Here is a 17,535-nt window from a genome sequence, read left to right on the forward strand (position 1 = left end):
ATCTGAGCTCCATGGCAGGAAGCCCAACAGCCCCAAGTGGCCCCAAGTTTTCAAACTCCTGATTTTTGGCAAGGAGCCCAAGATTCTCCAAGGACGTGGGCATTGCTTCTAGCTTCAGAGAATGGAGAGAAGCCCTGTGAATAGTCATCATTTACCAAATCCTCATTTAAAGAGAGAGAAACTGGATGTGTTAGTGCATTCTATGCAGTTATGGTCCCTGGGAGGTTGGACTTTTTAAATTTCCAGCAGGAAATTGCAATTTTCAGATATGAAAAGGTTTGGAAATCTTAAAAAATGTAGAAGTGGAATTGAATTTGGTAATCCTGTGTTCATTGGGAGATTTGTTGTTGCTGTTCATTTTACCATTATAACAAGCTTCTAGAAAAATCAGGTTTTGTTCCTATCTCATGCCTTCCCATTGTGCCTTTAGCATTCATACCTTCGAAACACATACTGTTGCTTTTCTTCTGCTCCTAGACTTCACATAACCACCTGCCCCTGGTCTTCTTGGGCAGAAGAAAGAATGTTCTGCAACCAGTCAAAACCCACATGCTTCAGTAGAAGCGTAGTAATGTGAGCTCTCCTCTTGTCATGGAGTCCCATTAGCCATCATAGCACATGGGCATTCCAGGAACTCAGGAAGTCTGGATAGTTCTGGAAATGCAAGGCAGTAGTCAGCATGCAACACAACTATTTCTGTGGCTAGCTCAATGCCAAGTGAAGACCTGGCTTTTCAACTTGGCCTGTAGAGTTGTGATTGATGTGATCGATTGCAGAGGTCAGAAGCCAAAATTGCTGCTTCCACTGGGGTAATGCACATCAAGGAGAAAGAGAAAGAGGCATCTCATAGAGTCCCTCCCAAAGCAGCAACTACTATTATAAGCTTATTTTCTTAAATTATGCTTTAATATTTTATTTAAACAGCTCAATAAAAGCCACAAGAAATCTGTTCCCCCCCATGCAGTGCTTAGCCAGTTGCCAGTGGCACACTCTGCCTTCTGAACTGTAACCATAGAAGTAGCTCTGAAATAAAAGTTTAGTTCTATGAAGGCCCTTTGTATATGGAATATCATTTTAGGCCAGTTGCTGTATGATTTGCACTTTGAGCAGAATTTCCAAGGTTAATGAGTGCTTGGAGCCCAGATTTGGTTTTGGACCAACAGTCCTCAACTTTCTATCTGGAAAAAAAGGCTATGAAAGAGCTTGGAGGGTGCACCAGATGGAAATACTGCAATCATGCAGGCTTGGTGGCAGTGCTTGAACAAAGTAATGCCTGCAGCCAACCCCACCTCAGAGATGCCACGCTGTTAAGTGGCATGGCCACTTACAATTTCTGCAATACAATTAACCAGGCTGCAAGATAGAGTAAAACCTACTTCATATGGAGGTGTAGAAGATTTAATTTAAGGAAGATCATAAAAAGCAGTGGGTGTAAGGGCACAGCCTCCAGATCGTGTTTTATACACACTACCTCTTCTGAGACGGGGGATTCCCTGCTGCCACGGTCTTCCCCAGCTCCCTTCTGGACTGTTTCTGCAGTGCAGAGTTGCCACCTTTTTACAACAGTCTTTGCCTTTCAGTACTTTCAGTCTAGTGACTTCAAAACAACAAATAAATAGCAATAGAGATGGCTAATTCTTCCTCATGTAACTCAGCTAGCCACACCATTTTAAAAAACTAGCACAGTATAAATAAACACCATCAGAACAAATGGACTCAAAAGTTAATGACAGCAAATTTGTCTCACTCCAGGCTTAATTCCAAAGGACAGATGCATATTTTTTAGATATGCACACACACACAAAACTCATTCTGTTTTCCACTGCCTTTCAAAATTTATTTTAAAGAAAAAAATCTTGCATTTTCTACGAGAAAAACTGACCAGGAACACAAAAGCTCACTAGGAAGCAAACACAACCAACCTCCAAAAGAAAAGGACTATTTCCACTTACATAATAAAGTTAGTTACATCCTGTACTATCCTAATTAGATCCTATGCTTATCTCCTTTGTCCAATTCACCAAAATGCCCAGTTCCTTGCAGAGTGCTCATGGAAGAGTCAGAGCACACTCTTCAGGCTCACTAGGGATGGTCTCTGAGGCGGGGAGCTGGGGACCCACAGCAACGTCCTAGAGCAGGCTTCATGAAAAAGCTTTTGTCCTCTCGAAATGGCGTCTCCTGGGATGAGGCTGGGACCAACCACACTCCCCTCTGGCAGGGCACCGAAACAGTTAACTACACTCCCAACCCTATTTATAAAGCTGAATTAAAAAGTGGACTGGTTTAAGTTTAGGGCTGCAAATGTAAAGACTTTCTTTATTTCCTTCTGCATTTACATTTTTGCAAGGAGCTCTCTCTTTAGAAGTGCAATACTGATGAATATTGAAAATATTCTTGGGCACAAGTATCTTCTTGCAGTGGCAATGCATCAGAGGCTTGGCTGGTGGTTATTCTTTGAAGAATTAGGAGGCATGAAACATAAATTTAAATACAAATGTATTTAGGAAAATCCAATACTAAAATGATCTGGATCTTATAATTATTTTTTTTTTCTTTTAATGGAATCTTGTTTGGTTGATAAACTTCTATTAAGATCCTGAAGTAAGCTGCTTTCTCCCCAGTTTCTCATCCACTTTGCCCTGAAGCAGGGTGGCTTATGCAGAGCAAAGAAGACCCATCCACGGCCCCCTTGACAAAACCAGTTCACAAAACAAGGTAGTAAGAATCCCTTGCCAAACATTCCGAAAACACAAGAGAACAGGGGAAATCACTCCGAGAAAATAAAACTGTTATGTAAAGCGGTTTCATGTGCCGCCAGACACGCGTTACCAACAGTCCTTCATCAGAATCAGACGAGCTCTAAAAGCGATGGAGAAGATGGTCCATGGCCTGGCTGAAGCCTTCCCACACGCCCCGGGCCGGCCCACTTTCTTTGTGGGCAGTTAACTTTACGAAACAACCCAGCAAAACAAACCCACAACAGTAAAACAACCACGAGAAAGCCCCAACGTTTTCAGCACCGGTGGACTTTGTCTCGCAGCTTACCGAGCGGGACCTTCCCCTACGCGTGTGCGCATCTCCTGTCCCGCGTTCAGGAGGCCGCAGTCTGCCCTCTGCGGGCAGCGCTCCGGCCGGCCCCGCCACCGCCCCTGGGCTCGGCAGTGGCTGTGTGTGCGTAGAGGCGGTGACACGAGTCCCAGGAGAGGGGAGGGGGCGAAAAAAAAAAAAAAAAGAAAGAAAGAAAGAAAGAAAGAAAACAACCCCCGAGGCTGCCGCTTCCCAGCTCAAGCGGCGCAGCAAAGCCCCCTCACGCAGAGCTGTGGGCTGGAAGCCCGTGGCTGCCCTCCGCCAGCTTCCCCAGACGGGGCCGCGGCTCCGGGTCCCGGTCTCGATTTCGATTCCGATTTCGATTCCGATTCCGATCCCGATCCCGATCCCGATCCCGGTCCCGGTCCCGGTCCCGGTCCCGGTCCCGGTGCCAGCGCCCATCCCATTCGCAGCTCCCCTCCGCCTTCACCCGCTGGCCGCCGGGCCGGGAGGAGGGCGGGGGAGGGCTTTCCCACAATGCTTTGTGGGGACGTTGACAAGTGGATCCAAGATGGCGTAGAAAGTAATGACAGGTAAGTCAGGACTTCCCCATTCGCCCTCCGCGGGGGCCGAGGGCGGCTGGGGCTGGCTGGCGAGAGCTTTGGAGAGGCCTCGGAGGATCCTCGGTGCCCCGCAGCCGGCCCAGCGGCCGAGCGAGGGCTGCCGGCCGGGCCGGAGGCTAAGCGGTGCCGGCTGGAGAGGGCCCTGTGTCTGCGGAGGGGCCTGCAGCGGCAACCGCTCGGGGGCTGTTTACGGGCAGGCTCGGCCGGAGCCCCGGGGGCTGCCGCGCTTTTCTGGGGCCCTGCAGTCGCCGGCGGGCCGGCCAGGGCGGCTCTACGCCCAGAGCAGCGGGGGCAGCGACAAGGCCAGCCCGGAGAGCCGGAGGTGCCTTGCACAACCCCGGCTTACCCCAGCTTCGGGGGTGCACCGTCTGGGAGGAATGTGGGGGGATGTGGAGGGGTGGGAAGCAGCTTTGTTTTTGTACCGGGTGGGGCGGGAGGGAACGGCTAGCGACAGCCAGGAAATAACAATAATAAAATACGAGTTAAAAAAAAAAAGGGGGGGGGGGGGGAAGGGTTAGGTAGGCTTTAGTTGAAAGACGGAAAAATAAATTGGAAGAATTTAACAGCTATTGTAAAATTAACCCTTGGAGCAATTGAAAAATCGGCAGATGAGCTTTTATTTTTGTTTTCTGCAAGAGGCTTTGTCAGGGCCAGGTGGTTAGAAGTTGGGAGGTCTAACACAGATCCTGAGATCACATTTTATAGGAAGCAACTATTGTGAAACTGAAAATAGGAGAGTTTATAGTGAAAGTTGCTGTACAGTCCTCTCAACATCTCTCCCTATATATATTTAGGGCAAATCCCAGGTAGGGGAAGGATACTTGATTCTTCTGGGGTGGGTCATGTCCTTTTCTTAATTTCCAGATGAGTGAAGTTGATTATCTTCAATGCATTGTTAGTTGAACTGTTGCAGTTTGATCATAATAACATCATTAAACATATAATTGGTGGAAATGAAGAAGTAACTACAGGGAAACAGTTGAAAACTTCCTTTCCAATTAATGACAAGATGAGTAAGAAGTAACAAGGTAATAGGATTTCTGCATTATCAGAGGTACAGCAAGCTTGTGATGAAGTTTAAAACAATATAATGTATTTTAGTTCTCATTGAAGAAGTAAAATAATTCAGTTGTAAGACACAAAAATGTCCTAAAACCAAATATCCTCATTGATAGACTGAATGTACCATAGGATGGTTTGAATTGTTGGGGGTCTCCTAATGTTGTTTGCAGTAAATAGTGTGACTGAAACAAGGCAAAGGACTAAGCATTGCTCCTTCTCTTTGTTTATATTAAAAAAGACACATTCCTTTGTAAAAAGGACAAAAATCCCAAACAACTTGGTAGTGATATTTCGCAAACTTTAATTATTTTCCAAGACAGATTACTAGGACAGGAAGGTTTTAAATTCACTTGTTTCAGTGCTTTTGAGCCCTATCCAACTGCAAATGAAAACTTTTAATTAATGGGGAAGCTTGTTTGGTTGGGATGGTTTGGAAATCCTGGGCAGCTTCCTTGTCCTCTGTAGTGAGGAGCTGGTTTTGAATGTGCAGCTGAAATTTAGATGAGGGGAAAGTGTATGAGTGACCACCAGGTTCTCTTCCCCTCCTCGACTTGCAAACCAAGGGATTCTCTCTTGGATGAATCAGACTTTGGTAGGCTTAGCTCTTCCAGCACAGAAATTGTGAGTGGCGAAAGCTTTTTTTTTCTGTCGACCCTTAATTAGCAGAAGAGTTTTTCTTTACTGCTAAGTGAAGGAACATTTTATGTGTTATTACTGATAAAATTGAGTTCTCTTTGTAATTTGTTACAAAAGCAGAAATGAATTTTTTTTTTCCTTTTCCTTTTTCCCTAGCTGAAATTGTGTTTCTATTATCACTCCTCACCTCTGTGAATTTTTTTTTGACTTACGAAACATACAGAGTGTGTATTTCTCCTCCTTTGATTCATAGGAACGTGGTGCCTTTTTTAAGTGAGCCAGGTGAATTTTCCTATGAAAGAGGCTTATTAAAGTGATTACTTTAGGACTTGAAAGGTTGTAATAGCTGAGTTTGTTTTCTTTATTTGTTTGTTCTTTTTTGTTTTTTTTTTTTTTAACCTTTCTTGGTATTGTTTTTTGTCTTTCCCCCACAGACTAAAAATTACAGGGAGATGTGGGAACAGGACCTTAATCTGTAGTTTGTCCCAGTTCTGCTCCTTGATGTGTCATGGAGGATCTGTTCCCTTTGTGAAATCTCATTCATTTCAGAGAAGTTGCTCCCAGCCTTTGGGATCTGTATTAATAGATCTGGTTGCGGGAGAAGGGATGTAGTTTGGAGAGAACTTCTACTGAAAGGGTAGATCCATGGAGGAATTCCCATCTCAAAAAATGTAAGAAACAATGCCTAAAAGGTTTGAAGAGGTAATATTGCCTATTGGTTGTGGTACAGGTAGATCTGGACAGCCTGATAAAAGTAATTCCACCAGTTTGTTTCCTTTTGAAGAAATCTGAAATAGGAAGAGTGGATTTTACCAACTTGTAGAGTCTCGAGGCCTGTGGGTGAAGGAGCTAGGCAATATTATTACTAATGTTTTCCAATTCTCTTAATTTCATGGTCTGATGAAATATTTTCTCCATTGTTGACAATTATTTTTGTAACTAAAATCCCCTTTGCAATTATAACTAGATATTCTTTCTGACTTTGAGTGTGTTTTTTTTAATTTCATTTTTATTGCTTACTACCATCTTGCATTTGCTGCTGCACTTCATTCTTGGTTTCATTTTGGTAATGGCAGAAGCAATTGCTGGAGCAATTCAGATCATTAGTTGAAAGCCGTTGAATCTTTCACCTCGCTGGCATTCCCTCCTGAGGTCAGTGGTACCTATATCGGTTTGGTAGCAGGAGTGAAATCTAAATTAGCAAAGTCTTTAGTAATAATTTAAATCCTATCCCCTGTGGACAGCCTGGTTAACTAGGGAAAGCCTTGAGAGCTGGCTTTGGAGAATGAGAAAGAAGGATGGTGTCATTCTGCTCTAGCTTAGGGACAGAATAGTTGGACAGCTGGCACTACCCCCCTGCTTTGGGGATCAGTAGACCAAGAATCCTTGTAAACGGGAATCCTGTCCTTATGTTTTTCCTAGTGTTGTTAAAGGCTTCTTCCTGGAAGCAGATCCTTGATGTTCCTCCTTGTGCAAGGGCACTAGTGGTTCATCGTGGGGGAGAAAATAGCAAACTCTGTACTCCTGAGCCTCCTTCCTGCTCGTGTGTGGCAACCCTTTAATCAGTTCTCACTTTTTTTGTTGCAATCCTAAGGCAAGCTCCCATTGCCACTACATGGCATAGGCATTTGTCCTCTTCAAATGGACCTATTATTTATGGGTTAGATTATCAGAACAAACAAGACCTTCCTTTTTTTGTTCTTGCTGTTTCTTCTGTGGCCTCTGGCAGTAGTCAGCCCTTGTGTTTATGTGTATCAGTGAGATATTCAAAGACGCTGTGCTTTATATGTTTTATTTCTCACTCCCTTTGGTAAACTTTTCTGTGGTTATCATTCTATTTTCAGCAGGGAAGAAAAGAGAGAGAATATTGGAAAAGAGAGACTGCTTTTCCTGAAGTTTGCACACAGTGTTGGTAGGGAATAACAAAAAAGAAGGAATCTTGGTCTGCTGCATGTTGTGACTGGGAAAGTAAACACTTGTTTTCTCCTAGTGTTTATTTTGGAGAAGGAGGAAGAAAATAACTACACTTTATAGACAGTGAAATTAGGAGTCTGCGAGGCCAGACCGCTCCACAGAAACAGGCCAGCTTCTGATTATGATTTTATTATAGTGCTATTGATATGTAGCTCAAGTTCCTTACTCAAAACCAATCTTGCTTACTGAGCTTTCATCTTCTCTTCTCACAAATGTTTGCAACATGAGGCTTCAACCAGAAGCAATCACTCATGCCTGAGAAACACAGAAAAGGGAGTATTACTGTAGGGGAAGTGCCTCAGAATTTAAGCAGGGAGATTGTAATTACCCATGGATGAGAATATGTTTTTTCTGTTCCATTTCCATTGCTCTGCCAGCTGAAGTTAAAGGACACTTAATATGGCTATAACATAATGTCCAAATATTTCTCTACCATTTTATATGCAATGTCATGAATGTAATAGAATTGCACTGGTTATTTACCCAGTCTTTTCTCAGAGTCCTCCAAAATACCAAGTTGCAGACTTATGACAGGAAAGGAGATAAGAAGTTGTAGATTACAATCTTTTTTCCTCTCTAAATGTAATTTTGCTACACCGAGAGGTTCCATTTCATGACTAAAAAGTTTTAAGTGATTACTGTGACCCTGTCCTAGCTCTGAATGAGTGAAAACTACCAAATTCTCTGAGTGGCCTGGGGTCTTCCTCAGATGTTAAAAGGCTAATACTTTAGCAAGCAGGTAATTTAGAATTAGCACTGAACTGTTCAGCTGCTGAGTTGGTAACAAAGTTTTTGTAAGTGATTTTTATGTAAAGAGATGTTTTGGAGGTGTTACTGTAAGGTGTTGTGTTATTTGTTTCTGTTAATTTCAGTAGGTACCACTTGAATGAGGAATGGTGTGACCGAGGTAGATGTTCTTAATCTTTGGTTTATATGTGGTTTAGGGGAATTACATGTCATGACCTCTTGTGTTGGTAAGCAGCAGGAAGGCTGATGGTTCTCTGAGCTGTAGTGACTAAACATTGGAAGAAAAAGAACAGTAGAATTATTTTAGGTATGAAATTTTGAATGTCAGAGTGGCAGGAAGTGAAGGGTAGCAATGTGAGCATAGTGGATTTGTCTGAGCTGGTTTGTGGTAGGTAGGGTGAGTTAATTAGAAATGATCTTTCAGTCTGTGAGTTTCACAGCCTTTTCTTTTTTTTTTTTTTTTCCATAGGTATATGTAACAAAAATGCTGTATTCATCAAAACACTAAAAAAAAATCACCGTTTAAATACATGTAGAAGATCTTTCAGAGCCCTTCAGACCCCATGGCAAAAGGGAAATAGATTAACACCACAAGAGCTGGTTTTGAGACTCTTGGTTGTTAGTAATGCGGCACAAGTGTTTAATTTGCTGGAAAATATTTAGTGGTTCAGGAAACCAAGAAAGTAGCAAATCTTTGTGGATGTAATAAATGGAGAATGCCACAAATGAAAAGCATAGTGGTTTTGGCAGCATATAAAAATGTTTTTTTCCTCGTATCTTACAGTAAGTGCGAAATCTTTGTTCGTGAAGATTTCATTTTGTTCTGGGATAATTGTGGGGGGACAAGGACAGGCAGTGTGCTTCTGTTCCCAAGTAATGTTCCTTTGCTGCTCTGAACTAAATCCTCCATCAGCTGGCTGGGATTCCCAAATACAGTTGACCAGCCATGATAGCTGGCTTGTGTCTGCTCCTCTGCCATCTCAGGAGCCAGGATTTGTTGGGCTTTTCTTGTTGCCTACACAGGGAGGTCATTAAGGGGAATGTTTTCTAGCATACCTGTGGATCAGCGCTAGCATGGTGTTGTTGCTGAGCTCTGCGGGTATTTTATGGCAGTGATGTTTTTGATTATAGATGTTTGTGCTAATGGTTTTGAGGTAACTGTGCTCTGGCCATATCTTAAGACACTCACACATTTGGAATGGTGCAGGACATTTGTTTTGTCATTTGAATTGACTGATATTACTTGGCTGTAGCTTTGTTTATATTTGTTTGGCTAGGCCAGACACTGCTTTTCTTCTCCCAAAGTTTTGTCAGAACTATGCTGTTAACCACAGCAGGATTGTTACTCATTCTTGCTGATGTCTCCTCTTTGAGTGGGGTTTGAAATACGTGACTGAATCTTTAATGTTCATTTCAGAAGGAATGAGCAAAGTGAATGCCATTGGGAAACTTGTGGTGTTTTTGATACAAATTATGGTGCTGTCTGTAGGGTTTGCTGTGTGAGGAGAACGTGAGAATCAATATCCTGCTCTCAGGTCTAAAAATTGAACCTGTTGGTAGTATCACGTTTGTGTATTTGAAGGCAGAGATGTTGTAAAAACATTATCTGGGTGTAGAAGGGTTAATACTAAAATACAGAGCTAGAAGAAAACTCCCTAAGCCAGGCTTAGTTATATTATGCCAAACTAGTTGAAGCACAGCTGTGTAAAACTGAATTTCAAAGGTTATTTACAATAAAGATATCCATATTTAGTGGTGGAGGTTAGTTACTGCTTTGAACTTTCAAAATAGCACACAAAAATATCATAGGCAGTTACATAATAGGTATGGTTTTGGGAAAGATGTGTTTGGAGTATCTGTGGGTGGCACGATTGTGTTATTAAATCTGTTATGTTAGGACCCTTTGTGGTAAAGCGCTGTATAAATGGGTAACAAAACCCCTCAGTCACAGTGTTACTCACTGCAAGAATTAAGTTCATTCTAATGCTGCATCGAAGACTTGGGTACTTTGAAAGAAAATTTTCCTCTTCTGTGTCATAACTTTCTGTCTTGTTTCTATGTTCAGTTTGTTAACTGGGCAGTCTGTGTGATATAACTGATATTCAGCCGGAAGATTTTTTTACATTCTTTTGTGTCTTGAATGGGTTGAAAGAGTGATGCATATTTTGCATCTCAGACAATTAACTTGGGGCTTTCTTTTATGCAGCTGTAAAACTGTAGCCCATTTGCACCGGTGGTCAGAGTTGTGTCCTTCAGGTAGATCTCTTAGTTATATAAGAGGTGTGCTGCTTTGCATTACTGGGACATGTCAAGATTGGAGAAAGTTCTGTGAAATGAAAAGTTGACATTTGAGGACAGGCTATCCCAGCAGTCCTACAATATCCCTGTTAAGCAGAGACAACATGGATTGACTCACTGAGCTTTGGAGTTTCACTGAGGTTTTCCAAACGGGATATTCTGTGAGAAACCATGTCCTAAGTTAAAAAAATACTTTTATTGCTGAAATCCAAATGCAGCTGTATTGGAGGAAGCTGCAAATTGAACACAAGGCTGAAACTTAGGAACTGCTAATTTTGATTGTGTCTCAGAGACTGATTAAACTGGTGAACTTATGGAAATGAAGTGTGCTGAAATGTTCTTTGAAGACTGCTGTGTGAGTGGCAGGTTCAGTCAGCATCATGGAAAACTTTGTGACTTGTGTTGTCTTTAAACTTCTGAAATACATTTGTAAATATCCTGATCTGTACTTTATGTTGAAATGATGCTTGGGGATCTTCTCTGACTCCCCTTTGCATTCCCTGGGAACAGAGTTTTGTACTTGCCTGGCGCTTTGAAAATCAGGTGAGAAATGTGTAGTCAAATCTACACAGATGTACCCATCTGTCATACAACAGGTATTTCTCACAATCATACAGCAGGTATTTCTCACAAAGGTCTTTTGGCAATATCTTGTGACTCAGCAGAGAAGAATATTGGTAATTGCATGCCTGTGTAAGTCTTTAGGATTAGTGGTGTTCACTTTTTGGGGGCTTGAGATTATTACTAAACACTGTAATGTGATGTGTGGAGAGACACTCAGGAGCAAGGCCATGTTCTGTTACTCACCTGGTTAAGAGAGAGGTTCTGCCACAAATAGCTCATAGTTCTGAAAGTTGTGGATTGTTACATTTTAAGCCAGCTTTTAGAACATGAATACTGTATTCTGCAACGTGTGTTTGAGTTTGAGACTTGCAGGTTGGTGCAGCTCCACGGAGAGCTGGCTGGTCCTGCAGTGCTGATTTTTCCCTTTGTTTTTCTCTGGCAAATTTCATTAAGAGAAGCAAAGATTAAATTACTTTTCTAATGCATTTTTTTAAAGTAAGTAATTGGTGATGTTGTTATGGGGATAAAATGGTAACCATGGGACAACATTTCAATTAAAATGCCCTCATCTTGGCTAGGAGTGAGAAACTCGACTCTCAAAAAGCAGTAAGAACACACAGGTATACGGAATTACAAACTGCCTCGGTTAGCTGGGGATTATGAAAGATTGTTTACGTGAGGTTTTTCTCTGAAGGAGCCAAAAGAACTTTAGGTGGGGCAGAAGCACCACCTATTATTATGTTACCTGATGCTTACTATGACATACTCCTCATTTCAGTTGGTTATTACTTGCCAAATTTTAATTATTTAGGCTGAAATTTCCCATGGTAGGTGTTTAGCGCAGGCTGACTTTTTGGGTTCTGTGCATGGAGTGAAGGGTTCTTCTGACCCAATTCAATGTAAAAATAAGGGAAAGAATATTGTTATGCTCACAGTAAAGTAGAAAACATTTCTAATGACCTGTAGTGCTGCTTTGTAAAAAGTGGAGCTGAGTTATAATATGATGTTCCTGCCAAGGATGTACTTGTTATGAACCCTCTGCAAATCTGCTCAGCGTTGGTCAAATTAGCATTTAGTGCAGATCTAAAAGATCATCCCCACAGTGACTAAATTTGAGCATGAGCTAGGTGGGATTTCTGTACAATTTGAAGGCTAGGGCTTCTGCATTCCTCCCTGGTATGATTTTGGGGGGTGTGGAAAAGAAGAGCACAGAGAATTGCCCTTTTGTGCTTCTCATACCCAGTCACTCTTTCTTACCACCTCTACCTTTGTGCAGCACAGACAAAGCAGTGACTGCTTTTAAACACAAGGTGCAAACATGCAGCTTTTTGCAGAATATATAGAACAAATGTGGCTGAACATAGTGATTGAGACAGAAAAATGTTAGTGTTAGAAAGAAATAGAAGAAAGGCTGTACTGTGTGAGTACATTTAATCTATTTCCTAATACTAATACAGTTGGTTATTGGAATACAGTGTCACTATTTGCATATATTACTGCTTCATACATGGAGTAGGGAATAACCAAAAAAAATATTCACATTTAAGCCCCATCTTTGCTGCACTTAATTTTCTGTATTTCTAATGAAGCTCCCATGTTGTGATATGGAGAAATGCTGAATGCTCCTAAGTCCCTCTGCAAACACTGGCTATTCTACTTTTATCATATAAAGGTTTGTATTCTACAGGGCAGAGCATAAAGGGGAGAAATCACTTGTAGATGTCTTAATCTGACTATAAAAAAATTTATATTGAAGCCAAAAGTTTCTGTGTTTTAATGGTTTAGTTATTTATAAAATGGAAATAGTGTCATAAGGAAAAATGTATTTTCTTAATGTTTGTGAGTTGCTCAGTCATGGTGTTTAGGTATTATTGAAAAGTTAATGAAAATTAAAATGCACATTTGAGTAGCAGGCAGGAAATAAGGCCTTGGGTCCTCTACTGACATATTAACTGGATGACTGTTAAGCAGGCAACCTCTCCTCTGCCTGCTCATTCCTCCAGGTAGCCCTTGGAAAATGTGGTTTGTGACTAACACAGTTACAGGCAATATCACAGTGCAGGTACACAGGAGGGCCAACATCAGCTTGTGCAGATACTTTTGTTGTTATATAACCTTGAATATCAAACTTTACAACCTAATATTTGTAGTATGATTTTTAATGACTTCAGTAAGTGTATATTTTTGATTTGTGTAACTAGGAGTCTTGTATCTGTCAGTTATGGGTGGCTTTCAGACAAAGCAAAGAGATGGCGGGTAGATGTGCTTTGACTTTCCATGTCTTTTGCTTAGTTTGATCAAGGTAAGTGATGTTTTCAGACAGCTGTGTGAAAAAGGATCTTTTTAAAGGCAGAAGATGAAGATATTAGGGATACTTGTGTGGTGGGTGGGGTGACTACAAGTGCTGAGGCCATGAGCTATTTTCAGATTTTGAGCCAGAGATGGGCAGTTTGTTCACATGTGAATGTTGCTGCCAATGGCTATATAGTCTTTTCTGCCACTATTTCCAAATTCAAGAGAGGTTAGTAAAGGTAGCGAAGTATTAATAATCTAACTCCTTGCTGCCTGTGATGTATGTGAAGTGGTTTAAAGAACACGGAGATCCAGATGTGGAAGGCATTTGCTCTTAATCTCAATTGCTGCTGTATTTTTGTTACCGTCATTATATGAATGGTAAACCACCCACAGGCACTTCTTCCTTTCTCAGTAAACGTGGATGTGTTCCTTCTATACGTTAAGTCTGCAGGATTAGACTCAAAGCAATGTTTATCTGGCCAGAGATCTCTTATCCTCATAATTTATGGTGTTCTTTGGTTTTGGAACGTGGAAGGATAATCTAAGTATTTAATGGTAGGGGACATCATGAACATCTAAGTCCTTTTATTTCCCTTCCCAAAATCAAGCATATCGTGTTCCTTAGAGGCCATATAGCAGAAGTTCTTGCTGCTGTTATGCTGTATAATAAAACCCTGAAATAAGCTTTCCTCATTCTGTATGCTCCATTTCAGATTTAACATCATTTTTGGAATGTAAATAGGGTCATTTTGCCTGGAGTTGTACAACATTAACCAGAGTAATTCAGTTATTTCAGAAAACTGATTAGATTGTCCTCTCTCAAGGGTGGAGACTTTTGTATTTTTCTGTAAGGTGTGCAGTGCATTTCTGAGCACTGTGTATAACGAATATTACTGACTTCATCCATGATTGCAATGAACAAGTCCTGAAGATCTCTGCTATTATTCTTAAAATAAAAACAAAGCAAAAGCTCCTTTCAGATCATTTTTCTCTGCGCCTTGCACATGAAAGATACTCCATCCTTTTTCTCTCTGTTATCTTAAGTCTTTCACATTGATATGGTGCACTATCATTACCTACTCTCATTTCATTAAATGATTTCTGAGTGTGGGATTATTTATAATATGTATGTCAGGACACTGGGAAAGTGCTGTGTCTTCCTGTGTGTCTCAGTAAGTGGCTTCTGTATTTTGTGCAGCTGTGTTTTATTCCTTCTTGGGGGCTTGAATAAAATGCTTTTTTCTGTCTTAAGGCAAAGATAAGTTTTTCACTATAGGTAAGGAAAACAAAGAGATATTTGATTTTATTTTACTTACCTAAAGGTACTTGAGTTATGTTTTTGAGTACTATAAAAACAATTACATAACATCCAGAGGTACAAGCATGCCTTAAGATGGCATCACTAGAGATGCCAAGGCAACTATATAATATGATAGAATGGTAGATAGATGTATTATTCCATGTTTTGTTTCCCTATGTTATTGTAATTTCCTATGTGGACTGACAAATTCACTTTCTTTGCTGGGTCTTGAGAGTTGGACACTGGAGGAGCCCAATGGAGGGCTGCAAAGATGCTAAGGGACCTGGAGCAACTCTGTGAGGAGGAAATGCTGAGAGACCTGGAGCTGTTTAGCCTGGAGAACAGCAGCCTGAGAGGGGAATCTGGTCAGTAGCTAAAGGGTGGAGGCCAAAAGGATGGTGCTGAGCTCTTTTCAGTAGTGGCCAGTGACAGTACAAGGGACAGGGGGGCACAAACTAGAACGCAGTTGTGGAAATTCCAGTATCTTGTCAGTCTTTTCCTAAAAATTTACAGTAAGGAGTAACTAGAAGATTCTCCAGTTACAGGGATTGTGTCCATACCAATTTTTTTTTTTTCCCACTTCCCAAATGTTACTTTTCTGTGTTATGGAAACAATAAAGTTTTAAGGACTTCATATGTGATTTGCTTACCTCTCCATTTTACCGGTAACACATGCTAAAAAATAGTGTCTGTAGTCTAAAAGATTTGGAAACTGCTTTAGTGAAACCAAATCCTTGAGCAGTTAAGCTAATGAATGTAGTTTGTGGCTTTTATCATTATGGACAAGAAAAATAAATAAGATTTTTACTGATGAGTGATGCTTTGGTTCAGCGTTGTCTCTCTCAGTGGGTAAATGGCAGCACATGACAGTAACTGATTGAGTAGCTCATGTCTTGGTATCAATAAGAGACTGAATTATAATTTATCCTTTCCCTGTGTGGATTTAAAAAGTCTCTGTCTGTTATCTGTCTTGTTACACACTTCTCATAAATCTTGCAGCATCTTCAGTCTTTAAACTTCTGTGAAATTCAGTTCTGATTGACTTGAAATTCAAAAGTTACTGAGTAGGACAGAGCAAAAATAAATCTGGTAGAGCTCTTCTTCCCTCTTCAAAGGAATTGCTGGGAAGTTGTGATAAACCGGCTGTCTTGTCTTGATGTATTACCCACATTTATTATGTATTTAAAACTTCTGTCCAGTTTGGTGGCCAGCCTTTCCAATTGTGAGAAGAGCTGAAAAATCGCAAAGGGTTAGGAAACTCGGTGTGGTCACCACACGCATTTCCTTAGAGTGCAGAATGAGCTGAATTCCTGCCCTGCTTTCTCTGAGCCTGTGCCAGCTTGACCGCAATAGGCAATGGAACGGCAAAGCCTTCTCCTCTCCTTTCCTGCAGTACAGTGGGCTGTTAACAGGAGGACACAGCTGAATAGCTTTGGCAAGGAATATTTGGGTGCTTATTTCTCACAGCAGAGCTGTTTGAAGGGTTATGGATTGTAATGGGAGGCAGCTGGAGAGGCTCTTCCCCTGCATGTTCCCCATGGCAATGGGACTCATTCATTTGCTTCAGTTTGTGAATCCCAGGATGTGGTTCTTGAAGTATATTCAATTGACAGTAAATTCCTACTAGTCTCACTCTAGGACTGCAAGTTGAACATCTTTGCCTTAGCATAAATCTTTATAAGAGATGTTAATGTCTGGTTAAAATATGCAAATATTTACTGACTTGTCTACTGTTTGTCAGCTTGGCATGCGAGACCTTGGATCTGATCCTTCTGTCTTGGCAGACATTGGGAATTTTGCCAATAACATTAATAGGAACAGCATTGTGCCCTCTAATCTGTTTGTTTATGAAGTACAGGGAGAGTTATCTGGCTAGATGCTTTACAGTGAATTGAAAAAGCATCTGTTTGAAAATTTTTAGGAACACGTCACATGCTTTAACTTACCATTATCTTAATGTATAGACCCTTTGATTCTATAGAATACATTGGTAAGCTGTGAAGCATGAAAGTGCACAGTCATGAGTTAAAATGCTGTGAAACACTAAAATTTTAGTTCATGATGTTCTCTCCTCCTACACTGATTTTCAGTTTGAAGTTGGACTCATCAGACTATGGAGTAAATCTTCAAAAGCCTCCTTTGCACCAAGCAGGCGTAGTGTTTACTTGAGAGTGAATGACTGTGTAGATCATGTTGTTTATCACTCTTCCTCCTCAAGTTGTCCCTTCTGCCATTCCCAGCCCCCTCTGCAGTTCTGGAGGGGAAGTGTGCAGTTCTATTTGGAGATTAGGTTTTAGTTACTCTTTTCATGTTTGTTTACAAAATCCCTTTGGAAAGAAGGCAAAATACTCATTAGGAATACTAAGCCTGAAAATCATTAGTTGTAGGGAGAACCCCAAATCCCTCACAGCTCATTGAAATAAACACCAAGGTTTAAGTTATACCAGTTGGAACTAACCAGATCTTTTAAATGCTATTCTGTGGAAGCTAAACTGAGCAAAACTTGGCTTTCAAAGAAATGTAAGATCAGTAAGTTTTGTTCAGCTTAAAGGCAGGAGGTTTTTTTTTGAGGGCCAAAGAATGATGTCAGGGTAAGATTTCTGGATTAGCCTGTGAAGAAGAGTTGAGCAAATTTCTGTCTGTGCTCTAGTCCAGATGATATTTTACTGTCATATCACATGGAACTCACAGGCACTGGGTTTAACTGTTTACTTGAGTGCATAAATGGAGAGCCTTTCTGTAGGCAGCACAGTGCTGCTGTGAGATGATTCAAAGCTAAGAAATTGTTGGGGAAGATCTATACTTTTGCAAGAAATTGCTTTGACTTGACCATTGACAGTAAAGGCTCTGTTTATAAAACATTGTGCCTGACTTTCTGAGGTAAGTCCACCTATTTTAGATGTGTAACTTGAGCTAGTTGGAGTCCACCTGCTGCTTGTTTCTTGAAGTTTTGAAGAGGTACTAAACTTTGCCGTTAGAATAGTTCCCTCAGCCTGTCCCCATGGAGGA

General features: G+C 41.1%; 1 protein-coding gene across 4 annotated transcripts in view; it reads left to right on the forward strand.

Moving 5' to 3' along the window:
• Window positions 1–3,544: 3,544 nt before the first annotated feature.
• The window catches only part of HELZ (helicase with zinc finger), an 86,237-nt gene continuing 72,246 nt past the window's right edge, over window positions 3,545–17,535 (forward strand). For 2 of the 4 annotated variants that reach the window (XM_054170470.1, XM_009902672.2), the window contains exon 1: window positions 3,545–3,620. Coding sequence is in view for 1 of the 4 variants with exons in the window: in XM_054170471.1 (XP_054026446.1) it covers window positions 3,614–3,620 (7 nt within the window). In the remaining 3 variants the exon portion in view is untranslated. The remainder of the gene's footprint in view (window positions 3,621–17,535) is intronic. The other 2 variants (XM_054170471.1, XM_054170473.1) reach the window with 2 other exon arrangements.

This window comes from Dryobates pubescens, chromosome 20, assembly GCF_014839835.1.
Source record: "Dryobates pubescens isolate bDryPub1 chromosome 20, bDryPub1.pri, whole genome shotgun sequence".
Taxonomy (NCBI): Eukaryota; Metazoa; Chordata; class Aves; order Piciformes; family Picidae; genus Dryobates; species Dryobates pubescens.